This window comes from Euprymna scolopes, chromosome 8, assembly GCF_053919585.1.
Source record: "Euprymna scolopes isolate OS-2025 chromosome 8, ASM5391958v1, whole genome shotgun sequence".
In the NCBI taxonomy this organism is placed as follows: Eukaryota; Metazoa; Mollusca; class Cephalopoda; order Sepiida; family Sepiolidae; genus Euprymna; species Euprymna scolopes.
In genome coordinates this window covers 53,561,245-53,577,576 of record NC_136489.1, presented here as the reverse complement: position 1 = coordinate 53,577,576, position 16,332 = coordinate 53,561,245, and the positions used below count along the sequence as shown (strand labels likewise).

The 16,332-nt window shown below is 35.8% G+C and overlaps 1 protein-coding gene across 4 annotated transcripts in view; it reads right to left on the bottom strand.

Moving 5' to 3' along the window:
* The window catches only part of LOC145283572 (equilibrative nucleoside transporter 1-like), a 103,097-nt gene that overhangs the window by 69,896 nt on the left and 16,869 nt on the right, over positions 1–16,332 (bottom strand). For 3 of the 4 annotated variants that reach the window (XR_013868637.1, XM_080132485.1, XM_080132487.1), the window contains exons 3-6: positions 16,115–16,187; positions 12,777–12,858; positions 8,898–9,046; positions 2,088–2,182 (exon numbers count right to left, since the gene is read on the bottom strand). Coding sequence is in view for 3 of the 4 variants with exons in the window: in XM_080132485.1 (XP_079988611.1) it covers positions 2,088–2,182; positions 8,898–9,046; positions 12,777–12,858; positions 16,115–16,187 (399 nt within the window). In the remaining variant the exon portion in view is untranslated. The remainder of the gene's footprint in view (positions 1–2,087; positions 2,183–8,897; positions 9,047–12,776; positions 12,859–16,114; positions 16,188–16,332) is intronic. The other variant, XM_080132486.1, reaches the window with a different exon arrangement.

Below are 16,332 nucleotides of genomic sequence, written 5' to 3'. Positions count from 1 at the left end.
GGACTGATAATTGTGCTATTATTCATTATTTTTGACTTAATGATATTGTTTATCCATTTTAATCATTATTCTCATAGAACATGGACGGATTATTCCATTGACGAATTATTCCATTGACAGATTATTCCAAAATACTACATAAATCTAGAGCCAAGCACTTTCGTTGCTATGTGATTCTACCGATACCCGACTGACAAATAAGTCTAGGTTACGTCACCACTTTTCTCTGTGTCTTGTCTATTTTATCCAAATATTCCTAAAACGTATTCCGGGTTTCGAGGTTACTTTCTAGATTTCAGTCTACATCAATCCTCTAAATGTATCGTATTTTTATTAAGTTTGTTATAAACCTACGGTATTTTGGCCCAGAGGGGAACAACTGAACCTCTTATATATATATATATATATATATATATATATATATATATATATATATATATATATAGAGAGAGATGTTTAGAGGTACAGAATTTGTATATAGTTTTAAATAAAATACTAGGCGGAAGTTTCTCGAGAGCTCTTTCGGCTATCATCTCGTCAGGAGTAAATCGATAGCAATCTAAATAATATTGTAACGAAAATAAAGAGTTCTATTGGGGAACTTATTAAATGTGCCCACGTACGGGGACATTAATTAAATTTATTTACGTTTAAAAACGATTACAAATATTGGCACAACGAGGGAGAAAAGAAAAAAAAAGCGGGAGAAAAAATTAAAAGTTCCCCAAAGAGAAACAATGCGTTTGATGTTTCTTTTTGCCGGCACAAAGAAGGTTGACGCACCGCGATAGAGACGGCCTCCAAAATCTTTAAATGGTTTTTGGAGGCCGCTCTATGTAGCACCTCGAACCAATCTATTTTATATCTATCGGCACAGCACGGCTTGTCAACCAAATGCTGGCCAATAGCAGAGTCCAAGGCTGCAGAAGGAGGGAGACCACCAAACCCCATCCTCCCTTGTCTGATCTTCGATGGAACATGCTGGTTTATACGAGTCAAAAGGTGCAAGGATGTTCGCCCAACATAACCAGCATCGCACTGGCATCTAAACTGATATACAATATTACTATTTTGGATGTAAGGCAAACTATCCTTGCGGAAAGACGGAAAAGCAGGTCTCGTAGTATATACCAAACGCAAGGTCACCGAATTGAAGCATTCGTAAATACTTCTTCGAATCTGTTTGGAAATTCTATTACTCCCCTCCCCAATCCACGGTAATTTCAAATAAACCGGGCATTTCAAGGGTCCAAACTTTTTAGGGGATTTAAAATCAGCAACCTTTTTGAAAATACAGTCATCAATAAGGTCAACAGGATAACCATTATTGATGAATATTTCCCTGATCTTATCGAGTTCAACATCTAATCTATTAGGCGAACACATCATGAGGGCTCTATGTACCAAAGTATTAATTAAGCCGACCTTACGTGATTTAGGTACAAAAGACAACCAGTTCACATATAGGCCAGTAAATGTCGACTTTCTATAAATTGTAGTGAGAAAGCCCCCCCTTTGGCGTTCGACAAGAACATCCAAGAAAGGAAGCGAATTGTCCTTCTCACTTTCCATAGTGAACTTAAGAGCCCCATGTAAAGAATTCACCCTATTAAAAAATATTGACGCTTCACTTTGCGAAGGAAAAATAGCAAAAGTGTCGTCAACATATCTGCAATATGCAGTGGGTTTAGTTGTAGAATTAAACATAACGGATTCATAGTACCCGACGAAAATGTCCGCTAAAGTTGGGACCAACGGACTCCCCATTGAAACCCCGTCAACCTGACAGTACATAATATCACAAAAACTAAATTCCACGGATTTCGTACACATTAAAATGAGTTCAATAAGAATCTCTTTAGAAAACCGTGGAGCAGTCAGGCGACCATCATATAAAGCGTGGGCTTTTCACCAATATACCGTTGGATGAGACTATACGCATATGTTCCATATATATCTTAGATTAATATGATTCAGTATGCATGCACGGACCCAAGCTGTTGTGCAGGTATCTAATTGTTGCTGCCTGATTCATACTTTTACAATTCATATTACGTGAATAAGAGAAAGGTAAAAAAAGGACTTACATTCACTCGTGTTGATGGCGGCCAATGCAATAGTTACTGAAAGAAGTATGATTATCACTAACTTTGCCACGATCATTCGCATCGGAGAGGCCATTCTGAAGAAGATTATAAACAAAAGCATAAAACGTTGTAAAGTTGGATTCTGTGTTCATTAAGGGATATTTATAAAAGCGAATTCTCACAACATAGTAAAATAACAGCAGTTTTCCGGGAGAACATGGGGGAAGAAAATAAGGTTCATTAAAGAAAATTATATAATGAACTGACGTGAAACAAGCTGCCTAAAAGAAAAAAAAACACGGTTGATTGTCGGCAAAACATAATTGTTGAGGGATTCGTTACAATTACGAGGGTAATAAACTACGATTGATTGTGGGAAATAAGATAATTGTTGAATTATGGTAACGAATCTGCAAAGTATATATTTGCACACAAAAGTAAGGTGCAAACAGTAATTACTTTTTGGTAAATAAACGCATCTAGCTAAAATCATAGAACATTCTTTTACTAAATGTAGATAGGAAATACACTGGCGATGAAATATCAAAAAATAATTTCTTGGCATGAAGATGCTATCCTACTTGCATAGACTAGAAATTACTTGCTGTAATTGTATCGCTATTTAAATTTGTCGCTGCTCAGCTGAGCTCCAATTTTTCTTTACCTTTGTAAAAAATATCGATAGAATAAATTTCCTATATGTAGTAACTATAAAGATTTTTTCCTTTTATGATTTGCGATTGAACTATAAACCACAGAGTTTCATGCAAAGAAGTTGCATTTTGTTAGAGTACAATAACATATTCATCCGCCTTATATCTACTAGTGAATTTATTTAATACAATCAGAGTATTACAATAATAAAATCGTAGTATGGGAATTCTGAGCCAAGTAAAAGATAATTGTGTTTAAGCTCAATGTAAACAAAGGCCTTGAATCGATCTGTCACATCCATCATTTGAAAAAAATATTTTCCCCGAAATATAATGGATATGTCACAGACATAACAATTAAGACATTTATACTTAATAAAATTGAATAAATATATGTATATATAGACATATCTGTATGTACTTATTGATTTGTACATCACCACTTGTTTTCATCTTCTCTCATCAACAGGGACTATATCTCATTCCTCGCATTGTTATAGCCTTCTAAATATCTAATATATATATATATATATATATATATATATATATATATATATATATATATAATAAAAGAGGCTCAGTTGTTCCCCTCTGGACCAAAATACCGTAGCTTTACAACAGACAGCACATAGAACGTGTTATATTAAGACTATTGGTCATTTCCTTATTAAACCATAGAACGGCATCTTAGACACAATTATTCGTAATATTAAAACTTACATTTATTTCTAGGAGCGTCATCACTTAAATTGTCAAAACTTACAGAGAAAATAGTTCCAATTTTACACCCTATTCCATAAGCCCAATTCTTGGCCGCGTGAATTTATACTTTTTCACACTTTCCTTTGTAAATGCCGACATTAACTAGCAACTGCATTCATATTAATCGCGCCTTGGAATTGATGGTTACTTCTTCCTTTCACCTTTATTTCTTTGTTCGACACGGTACTAGATGGTATTGCACTTTTTCTACAGGAGATTTCTTCTTTTTTCCCCTTTTTTTGGCACCTGTGGGTTCGCAAGACAAATAACTAATCTTAAATGTTTTGCTTTTATTTATAAACCGAATTAGGTCACAAGCACTAATGCAATTATAGTTTGCTCTTATGTAAATTATAACGAAACCTGAATGTAATTTAAATACGTTTTAACTATCTGTAATCGCAAATACGTCTCAAACCTTATTAATTTGCTGCGAAATATATTTCTGTCAAAAATACATAAAATGACCAAACCCTCTTCCACGCACAAAAGGGTATGTTTATTCTGAAAGCCGTTCTTAATATAAGGAGGTTGGTGATGTCATCTTAAAAGCCGTTGTAAACGCGAGAAGCTTGCTTGTTAGGCTACAACACCACCACCAACAACAACAACAACAACAACAACAACAACAACAATAGAAGTACTTTAAGTCTTTTGCGGGGAGAAGCATACTAACACCGGGCGCTGCGGGTTAACGGGTCCTTCTTATATATATATATATATATATATATATATATATATATATATATATATATATATATATGTACATGCATGCGTGCGGAAACGTGCATCTGTAGGTTATATTTGTATGCGGAGGAGTACGCCGGCGCGCCCATGTGCACCTACATCAAACCAAAAAAAAATAAAACGACTAATGAAAATGAAAACAGTATGCATAGAACCCTGAGAATGAGTTTATGCTCATATCTATGTATAACCATGTCTACATCGAACGAAAGTATTGCGCCTATGTACCATCAAATGAACTCAGATTTAAATCTATCCAGACGGATATGTCTATACCAATAACTGTCTGTATAACTGGGTGTGTATGTGTGTATGCACGCACGTGTACTTCCACGTGGGCGTCCGTCTGTACATTGGGTACCGATGTATATATGCACGTACCTGGGTATACGTGTGTGGATGTGAAAGTATATGTGTCCGCTGCCTGCTGTCCACATACTGTGTGAGAGCGTGCAGCTGTGTATATATGTCGATGTATGTGTTCACGAGTATTGGTATCTGTATGTGCGCATGCGCCTGCATATATGCGTGGGGTGCAAGTATGCCTGAATTATATGCGCATATGAGCCTGTATAATCGCCTCCTTGGGGGCAGGGTGGGCGATGTGTGTATGTATATGTGTATGTGCGCATCCATGCCTACGCACGCGTATCAAATTTTTGCACCTTAAAGACAATTTGACGTAAGCGAGAGCAACGCGGGTGTCTATGCATGCAGGCGCACATATGTGCATATATTTGCAGGCCAGGGAGGGAATGTATGTGTATATGTGACCGTTTCTGTTAAGTATATATGTGTGTACGTGCGCATGTGTGTACCCGTGCCCGCGACAGCTAACTAACCCTCTCCAAACAATTAAAAACAAAATAAAAACTAACAATAAATAAACCGAATCATAGCCCTCCCCCGCCTCCAAACATAAGCGAACACCCAACAGGTCAAGACATACTAACCAAGAAATCATCTCACCAACGAGACGCCTTAAAACTTTAACATTAAGACTCGGATTTTAAAGGAATCCACCCTCCTGTCACCCCACATATTCCCCTTCCCTCCATGTATCCCTATGCCATCAGCCACACCAGAAATTAACTTCCCAGACCCTCCCCCACAAGTTCCTTAAACCCCACAACTAAAACATTATAGACATACCAAGATCCCCTCCCACCTTCCCCCTTGTTGCCTTCCTCTCTTTTTTTCGCCCACCCCCGACCTCATTCATTCTTTCACTCTTTCATCCCCAAATAGCGAACATTTCTGTAAAAGTCTGAGGAAGCTACAGCCGGCCAAAAAAAAACGGCCGATTAGCTGAAACAATAATATAACTTAACAGAAAGATACGGTAATAAAAAAATAAAACGTGTATATATATATATATATATATAATATATATATATATATGAATATATACAGTTTATTTTAATCAGTTCATAAGCGTGTCACGTAAGTGCAGTGGGAACATTATCAGCTCTGAATACTACATTTTTTTCGGGTTCTAGGGCAATTGCTCTTGACATATTAAAGGCCTTCGACAATGTATGGCATAAAGGACTACTTCACAAGATTTCAAGCTACATTATAACTGGAAATGTTTTCTCTATCATGAAATCATAATAGTAGTAGGCTCATAAGAGTAGTAGTTGATGGACAAAACTCAGAGGCCTGCAGTATTAATGCTGCAGTCCCTCAAGGGTCCATCCTGGCCCCAACTCTCTTCCTGATCTACATCAATGATCTCCCTAAACACATACTTAAATCATTCGTTGACATCTATGCTGATAACACGACCATCTACGGCAACACATCAAAGGTTGTAAATGACAAAGTGGTCTCTAATTCTCTCTTCTCTGATTTCGAGGGCGTGGTTCAGTGGGGGAAGACGTGGCTGGTTTCTTTTAATGCATCTAAAACCAAGCTCCTATCTTTACACCATCAACGTTCTGATTCCCATCTGGCATCAATTGAAATGGATGACTCTCGTCTAGGAAAAGCCCCATGTTTTGACAAGCTTCTGGGCTTGACTTTTACTCCTGATCTGAAATGGAACACGTACATCAAGTCTGTTGCCAAGGTATCTGGAAAGATGGTGGAATCCTTCTACCGCTCCAGAAGATATCTCACTACTGATGCAATTCTCTATCTATATAAAAGCCAAGTACGTCCAAGGATGGAATACTGCTGCCATACCTGGGCAGGAGCTGCTAAAAACAGCCTATCCTGCCTTGACAGAGTACAAAATAGACTTCTTGGCTTAGTGGGGATGCCCTTTTCTCTTCCCTACAACTTCTCCCCCACAGAAGAGATTTTGCAAGCCTATCTTTGTTTTATCGTTGTTTCCATGGCAGGTGCTCGTCTGAACTCCAATCTCTAGTCCCCCCTCGCCAATCTTTTACGAAACACCTGTCAAACTGAATCCACTGTCAAAAACTTTCCCCACTATTTATCTATGCCTAAATCAAAACGTAGATTCCATGAACAAATCTCCTTTCTTAGAACTGCACGTCTGTGGAACTCTGTTCCGTCTGCCTGCTTCCCACCTGACTACAACCTGGATGTCTTCAAGTCCAACGTAAAAAAATTCCTGATAAATCGCCCCCTAAAGTCGACACTTTATTAAATCTCTACACTAACGTACTGTACTTACAATGTTTATTTAGAACGGTTTTTGGAATATACACCTCAACCTGCTCGTTAAGAAAGGCTTATGGAATATACACCGCTAACCTCACCATGGTAAGTTCGGCTTTCGAAGAGACACCACATAATGGAGTTCTCAAAGAATTTGGCCAAAACTTAACCTTGATATGAGTTGTCAGCAAACCCATCCGCAAAGACTATACTCCCTCTAAAATAAATGAAGATGTGTCAGTATCAGGCAGAGAAAAGTAGATTTGTTTATCGTGCGTGCGTGCAATTCTAGTAGAACGCAAGATTTTTACGTTACTGGCATAAATACGCTTGTTTTGCTTAGCTAGTAACATTAAAGTCTTGCGTTTTGGTGGCGATGAATTCGCTGAAGGCGTTTTTGATATCGCTTAAGATTTTGCAGAATTTCTCACGCAAAGTTTTCGAGATGATTGGAAAATTAATAGTCAGTGAGTGGTATAAAGGGTATAGCATTTGAGGCAGAGTTTCGTAACCTAATTTGTTCAACTACTGCGGGGTTGGTTTAGATACGTCGGATCGAGCATGGTCATAAAGAATTTGGCTTTTCCATTGACTACTGGGTGTTTTTGTTGTCGAAGTTTCTGATGCATTGCATTTATTTGTTTACAGGACTTCACTGCTGTAGTGTTTTCGCCTGCATTCTGAAAATGTAATGAACAAAACCATTAAATACTCATCATGGCCTTCTTTTGGTGAAACTCTGGCTTCAAGAAGTGTCGGGAAAATTCGTCGGCGTCTAACAACTGAGATGAGCTTTATCGGTTGTCGGAAATAACCCAGTTTTATCGTAAGTCACAACACGGTCGAGAAATGTGTAATTCTTATTTCGTAATATGAGGAAAGATGGCACGTTATAACGGCGTTTCTTTTAGTTATTTGTCATAGGTACCCATTTATCAAGTTATTGTCTTTCCAATCCCTCTCAATTACCGTATACGGTTCGTGTAATTCAGAAGTATGTTATCGAACAGTTGTGCCTGAATTGGCTTCGACTAAAGCTCTTAATTGTTCGTTGTCAAAATACGATGGCTAATCACTACGCTTATTATCTTCCAGATCCGTCGTTGCCACGAAATTCTTAAAACATCATTGCGCTGTGTGTTTATAAATGGTTTCTAGGCGAAACGCTCCGTTGATATCGCGAGCTGTTTCAGCAGCTTTTCGGACTAACGCGAATTGGAGTAAGAAAATTGTGCGAATTTTTTCCCCATCTTATATTCAACGCTGTGAAAAAAAAACGTTTGTTTTAACACAATTGTAATTTAAACGGTTCGATAGAGCGAAAAAGCGCTATTAAAAATGACATGTAATGCAAATTTATTATAACAAAAACTTATTATAAAATACATTATTTGAAATTAAAAGTAAAAATTCTCGAAGTACTTTCTTCTCAACCTCATAGAAGCTTAATTGCTAATAAACCTTATACTTTGATGTCATCATTGTGTTGATTTGCATAAATGTGAAAAATATAATTACTAATGTGTATATATTATATAAGTTATATATACATTCAATAACACAACAATGCATAAAAATGAACTTTTCCATGTATTTCGATATCAAACAGACAATATATCAAATAGATAAATAAATAATCAAACAGATAAACATTCATAGTGTTTTATATAATATGCGAAAGAGGTAACTCGGTATGTAAAACATTATTAAAATCAAGAAAATCTATCAGTCTAACACAGCGTTGGGTTGTTTTTAGCTCCTTACATCTAATGATTCCATGCTTTGTCTGAAACGATTTTCATTAAAAAATACTTGCGTTGGCATTGCATGATTGCTGTTTAAGTTCTTAGATAGTTTATGCAGAAAAATCACTGGAATATAGAAAATGCATCCAACTCCATGTTGATCACATTACGTATTAATAAATATGATTATTTGTTAGGCAAAATATACACATTGTTTGTTCAAAAAACAATATCATTACTTACGGCAGATCTAGCATACAAAGAATGAAACTCACTTGCTCTTTGTAATGAAGACATTAATTGCTGAAAGGAGTACACTAGGAATCATTGAACAAATGGTGACGTAACTCATGAAACTGCTTTGATAGTGTCTCTCCATGTCGGTTGAATTGGATGTTGTCATTAATTTATAGTCTTGAAAATACTAAAAAGAAATAGTAAAATAAATAGAAGCATTTTATTTATCATTTTAGCTACATAAATTTTATATTAAATATAGAAAGTTATTAAAATAAAATCACTAAACGTATTTTACATGTCAGACATAAAACATTTTGATAAACTATTTTAATTTGTAATTTGTTATTTTTGTCTTATTTTCTTTTACCTCTTGGAGATTAGACTTCATAATTTTGTATTCATTTTTGCAGACTTTTCTCCTCATCTTCATAGTTTTTCACCCACAATCCTCTGGCTTTCTCTAGGTGTTAAAGCGCGACAAGAAGGCTGAGTTTTGTTATCGTATCCAATAATTACTAACTTGCATAGGTTTTTCTCCAGCCATGTTTCGCCCAAATAATCTTCTGGGCTTATTTGGGTAGGATTGAAGCCGCTATCTTTAGAAAATGCTCACCTGGAACTGTAGAGACTCAACGTTTCTAACCACTGCGCCACGGCGTAATAAAATCAACGGCAGATTATTTGATATTACAGGGGCGTGTTCGAAATAAATGTTTCTTTTTAAAGCGCAATTAAAGAACGATTATTGACATTTTTTTTGTATTTTTAACTTAAAGTGAAGCTAGTATTACCGCACAACCGATAATACTGGGCATAAAACGTTAACAGTAGTTTCTTTGATATGGCAGGGGCGCGTTCGAATAGAATGTGTCCATTTAGAACACAATTGAAGCATGTTACTAAATTTTTGAATTTTAAACATTAAATAAAGTCATTATATATCAAAATTATTTTATAAAATAACAGTACGTCCCTACAGTGCAATGTAGATTACAATATATTGAGAACTAAGTGACTGCGAGAGAATGTGAGTTTTCTCTAATTGCGCCGCGGCGTGCCTCCAACTTGAGCAAGAAATCACTGGATCTGATTAAGAAATGGGCGATTTCACCGATTTCGATGACAATAGAAATGGAAATGAGAAATATTCGTTAATCATTATTCAATCCTTGTTTACTATATTACTTTCTAACCTAAAAGTTGTATTCCCCGTATTGTTAGCTGTTTAAATACTCTCCCTGCTTCCTGTTTCGTCACCTATACCAAGATGAAAATATTTAAATGCAATGTTTAATATAAAACGTGAAATTGAATGCAGACGGACAGAATGACGGATAAAGTCTAAGAAAAATATAACCTCCTTTAATATAAAGAAGGAATTAGCGATGCTAACTTGGCTGTCGCTGCCATTTAACAAATCACAAGCGAAATAGAATACGTGAGTATGACATTATTGTCTGTATTGCCAGAATAAAGATATCAACTTTGAAATCCGTCTTATCCTTATCATACTTTTCCCACAGAATAAATCTGGCTATTCTATTTCTGCTATATCGTTTATGCTTAGAAAAGGTGTTTCAATTAACTCTTATTTTAAGACATTCAACGCAGGAACTTCCATTCTTATCATAACAGAAAGTGACTTCTCTTTTCAAAACCTGGCAAAAGTTTATTTGCACCGGCTTTCCGCCCGTTGAATACCTCAGCAACCTTCCGTGGTGATTAAATATTGGCGATTTCAAAAACTAATATGGACCACTTCTACTCATCCACCTCTTTCGACAAACAAATAGCATACTTTTAATTAATGCAATACACCCATCATATTCCGAATCCTTCCGCTGTCTATCATATCGACACTTTATTCCTTATCCTTGAGTGACAATAGAAGTTGATGAGTTGTGACAAAATAATTAAAAGGCAGAACAATAACAAAAAGAATCTAAACTATTAGCATTATACTTTGAGAAAACACGGTTTGTTAATTGTATGGATTTTGAATCACCAGTAAAACAAATTTAGTTTAATGGACATGGTCGCACAGGTTAATCTATCAGAAATCAATAGAAAGAAAAAGTACATAAAAAGAGACCGTCAAGTCTCCACATAATTTATTTTTATAATCTATATTTCTATCGTTTATTTTCATCGAATGTGCTCTAATATGCTAAAAATTGTAACACTGTCGTTTAAACGGAACCCTAGTGTCTTACCAGTGTAGATTGTCTCGGATAATTAAGCTTCTGGATCAAGCAAAGTGAGGCTGGAACACTTCATTTATTGATAAAACACATACGAGATAGTTTTACTGGTAGATATAAGATGTATATGCAGGTTTGTCTGAATAATTGATTGAAGGGGAAAATTAAATGTAATTAATTGTATTGGCTAAGATTAATTTTAGGGTGAAGAGGAAATTCGCTTTAAGATTTCGATTGATGACGAAATTCGCTACTAAACAGAGGTGACCCTCTGCACTTGTCTAATTGTTCGAGATGTGACATCATATCTGCCTTTGTAAATGCCTGCGTCAAATCAGGCGGTCTATTATAAACAGTTAACCAAGCATCTTTCAACGAGGATCGATGTGGTATAAGTTAATGGTAGAGGCATTCCTAAACGACCACCTTCTCTAAATAACTTGCCCAACACAGTTCGTTTTAGTCAATTCGTCCGTGAGATCGGCTCAGTTCAGTCTGAGAAGTCAAGAGACGAGCTCGATTTAGAACTGGGTTCCGCGTAACCCTGCAAAATATGTGCAGATCAGGAATTTTCAAGATATTTGAAAATTCTTTAAAGCGCTTTTGTAAACTAACACCCCAGAATCCCCAGTAAAAATGAGAAATAAACGAGAGGGGGAGATATTAACAGCTCCGCCACTTAGCTTGCTTAGTTAAAACGTGTATACGTGTATTCTGGCCATCTTTTATTTTTTTTCGTTTTATCTATTGTTAAGTGTATTACCGACATAAACTAAGACATTGTTCTTAAATATATAAGTCTGAAAGATCATAGAAATTGCTCTTTCATATTTTACATTAATTGCAACTAAGAGCGAGCTTCGCATTTGTTTCACTTTCTTTATCTGTCTGTCTGTCTGTCTCTCTCTCTTTTCACGCTGATAATGACGACACATGAACTCGTTTGTCGATAAACTCCCATGAATAACGAACCTCATATCGTTGAGTGAGGAATTTATCTGCAGAACCTACAACAAATATATCACATTTACAAATCATGGAGTCTCTCCCCCGTTTAAGCAGTATTGGACTGATTCAATTAATAACGGTAACTTCCATTGGTACGGGCCCTGTACGATTATTTTCTACCATACTAAGGTACTTAAGGCAAGAACCTGCATTTCTATCACAACTGAGTGATTTCCCCCTTTTCTTCCGCCTGGCGAGGAACCCCTAGCCAAAGCTGCTTTTACACGGGCTTTCAACATGCGGAACATATTAACAGGGGACGGTCTTACCGTTGATTTAATAAAACCGATGGTCATCATGTTATTCGCAGTGTTCTGCATATATATATATATATATATATATATATATATATATATATATAATCAAGTTAACAAATTTTAAGAATACGAACACTCCCATAATATTCCCAATATTTCATCAGAAAATTATCAATTCTCATTAAATTTATATGGCCCTTTGTTGTTACTTAATAATACAGAATCGGGTTTAGCATTTTTGAAAATATAATAAAATATAATAAAAATCAAAACTAATAGTACCATACCCTCACAATAACAAAGAATGGTGGTGTGAACATTATATCACCTTCCTCGCAAAATATATCGTGACAAGAAACTGATTTGAATGAGTATAGTTGCATACCTTCGACTCTAAAGAATACACTAGAACGAAAAAAGAAATATGACAAAGGAAAGTTTATCTTACTGATTGCGCATTTATAAACATGTTCCATGGCAGGGTTGTTGCTAAACCTTGGATTAAAAGAATTATCAAAAGAGCTTTCCACCTATAAAGGAAAAAAACATTAAAAACGTTATATAACTTGAGAACATAAGACTGTACAATATCTGCATTTTTTGAAGAATTTTGAAATGTCTAATTCATTAAACTATAGTCAGTGTTAAGATACTGATCAGGTAATTTGGCAAAGTAATAAACCATTTCTATTATTCGCAGCTTTTACACGGTTTCTGTTATCAACATCGGTTGTTTTGCTTGGCCGACTTGTTCTATGCATATAAACCAATAACGTCTTTCCGTTTAAGTAGATTCCGAATTCTATTATACTTAACGAGTGTAAAATCTCCTAGATTTTCTTTTGTTCTAATGTTCACAATGGACTATTTTCTTTCGTAGACATCTCTCCCACTTTTATGTTGATCGTAATTGGTTATACCTATAAGTAATTGTTTATACCTATGGATTGTAGGTATTCCTTAAAACATTGACACATATTTACATACGGCAAATTTGAAACAGCGCGGACGTGTGTATGAAAATGCATCCGGAAAGCGAATTGAGATCACTGTAGGGATAAAGAGAAAGAGTATAACAACAACGTGTGCAACAGGTACAAGGGCACGTTAGGGAGCATGTTCCGAAACACGTTTGAGACGTTGAAAACGTTTAATGGGACAGCGGTCATAGAGAACGGAGAACGATCACGTGGGAGAAGAAGATCAGTTTTTTTTTCGGAAAGCTACCCGAACATAAACAGAATTGTAACAAAGAAAAAGGAGTTGGCTTATAACTTGTCTTCTCCTCCTTGTGGCCTTCTATGCTAACACGTGTGGGTCCCTATGTGTAAACATGTGTAACGTTACAAAGATAATCAGCTTATTTAGTTTAACTACACTACTTAGCTGCCATACGATTCTGGCTCAGAATAGACGAACCTTAACTATAGGTTGAAGAGAACCTATCCTGTTTATAGCATGAAACTGCAAACAGTGATATAAATATACGTGACATTATATATCTTAATTAATTCTTTCTCATCAAATTCTTATTGATATTTATATATTAGATTAATTGTTCTCGTAAAATCGTTTACTCTTAGCGCGTTTCCACACATCTGAGTTTCCTCTGTCTCTATAGATATATTTATACAGGTTTGAACCATCACATTGGTGCCGTCGAAAAGACGACATAATTCCACATTTCCGTTTGATGAAAACCGATTTTCTTTTCTCATTGTTGCAGACCATTTACTATTTGGCCAATTGTGTACGAATCCCAAAGGTGATAAGAACATTCTATCATGTCACTAAGTGACACAATGTTTAACAAGCGAAATCGGAGACGCGTCGCTGTATAACTCATACTATCTACAGATACAACGTATGACAATAGGCTCATTGCCAACACCCTCAAAATGAAAATCCGGATGGTTTAGCGCTTGAGAGCATAGCTTAACTCATCGGAAAACCCCTTTTTGATCACGGTTATTGTTTTGGTGTGTTTTTAATTTAGGGCCATATCGGGCTACCTTACATTTTCGAAGTCGTCTTGAAAGTACACATCAAAGAACATGGTTATCCCCTTGTGTAAAGAAGTGGCTGCTGGCAAACCAGGAGTTTGCGCAGGCCCACAAATCCAAAGGCACTTAGGCTTAAGTCTAAAGGAGTGCTATGACTTTGTACCCATTCTCACACTCGCTTATCTCTTCTCCTGACCTATACACGCTGGACTACCTTGTTCAGTCATACGTCGAGATCATCACGAACATGCTCTCCCACCACATCAAAGCCAAACTGAACGCTTTCATTCGCTGCGTATTTGTCGAGCTTCCGCTGGCGCTTGTAAAAAAGCCATGCTCCCAGTTCCGGACCCGTATCGAGGCGGGGATTGAGGTCGAAGGCAGCTAAATTGAATGGAGATTAGGTTTACTATATAGTCAAGTTACCTGAAGTGATGTTTTCAATAAAAGTGTTAAAATAAACTGTGGTGCTTTTGTTTTTTGTTCTTTTTAAATTAAGGGCCACAATTATCTCGTTCCACTTTATACCACGTATATAGAATTGTTTTCATATTTCAGCTGATGACTCTTTGTCTAATTTGAGCGGTATTTAGAAAGTATAGGAATATATCTGCAATTTAAATTGTCCCGCATATTTTCCTCGCTGCAGTATTTCTTAACAGCCGGGTCGTTTCTGTAAATACTATTATTTCCTATGTTCTTCAGAATTTTCTGATTTATTTCCTGATTTGTTTTCTAAGGAGTGCAATGTTATGGAATTATCTATCTGTTTTTCCTTCTACCTTGGTTTATTAAGATAAAAGTCAGAACGCATCTTTTCCCTTTGCGATAAGTATTTTTAACGCTTGTTCGTTAAATAAAGTGACTATATGGCTTTTATCGATAGTCTACCAGAAAAATTAACATTTTTATGCGTCTTTAAATTTTAAAATGTTACCTGCATATTCCTACGCTTTCCATGTTTAATTTAAAATGCCAGTTTTATTGATTTGTCCTATTAAACTTGTAAACACCATATTTATTGACTGGTTGAACTAACTTTTGATACGAGTTTTCAGTCGGTCCGCGTCTCTAGGCTTTAACTGGCATTTTCAAGTCTTTCAAGTTAAAGTTTGAAATAAAGAAAGAAGTAAAAGTTAGTATTGAATTAACTTTCCCTTATTCTTTTTTCTTTAGTCGTCACATTATATGAGTGATGGTTCTACCAAACAGCAAAATCTGCTGGTTTTTTTTTCGCAATCTATCATTCATGAATTCGTTGTTTTTATACGATTAATAACGATTTTTAGTTGCTTACATCCAATTGATCCATGTCTTAATCAGAGCGATTTCCATAAAATCTCATTTACATCAATCTACCAGGCTTTAGTTTGAAATAAGTTGTGTATTAATTACTTTCAAATAATATTTTCGATGAATGTTTGTTATTTGTAGCTGTCGTCGATACGTCTTTAGAAAATCAGTCAGCCAATTATTTTTTGTTGCTGCGATGTGATCTGGTTTAGTTCACTTGAAGGTGGATTGCACGTTTAAGCTTTACTTTCTGTCGATTTATTTATATTTAAAAGTTGGAAAAGCGCCTTAATGGGAATGTCGACAAGGCTACCCAAGTAGTGTTTATGTGCCATAGTCTATTCTACTGGGGTTTCACACTTCTCGTAACCTTGTGTCTAACCGTCTGGAAAGAAGTAAATTAACATGCTGTCTTGTTCAACCATATGAATTACTATCGAAACGGATAAGCGTTTACACATATAGATACATTCTACTAATACATACTTACTTGTCTTTCGGGGGTTTTTCGTTCAATGATGCCAGTGAATGATTTTTTGGAAAAAGTTGTACATCATCAACACCTAATAACAAGAAACAAACATGATTTCACATGAATTTCAGCAAAATTAAACACTGTTTATATCTTCACATGCTCTGCAATTCGTATTAAAATAAGATATAAAGATGGAATAAACAAGTCAAATAAAGACATTTAATTTTTAACAC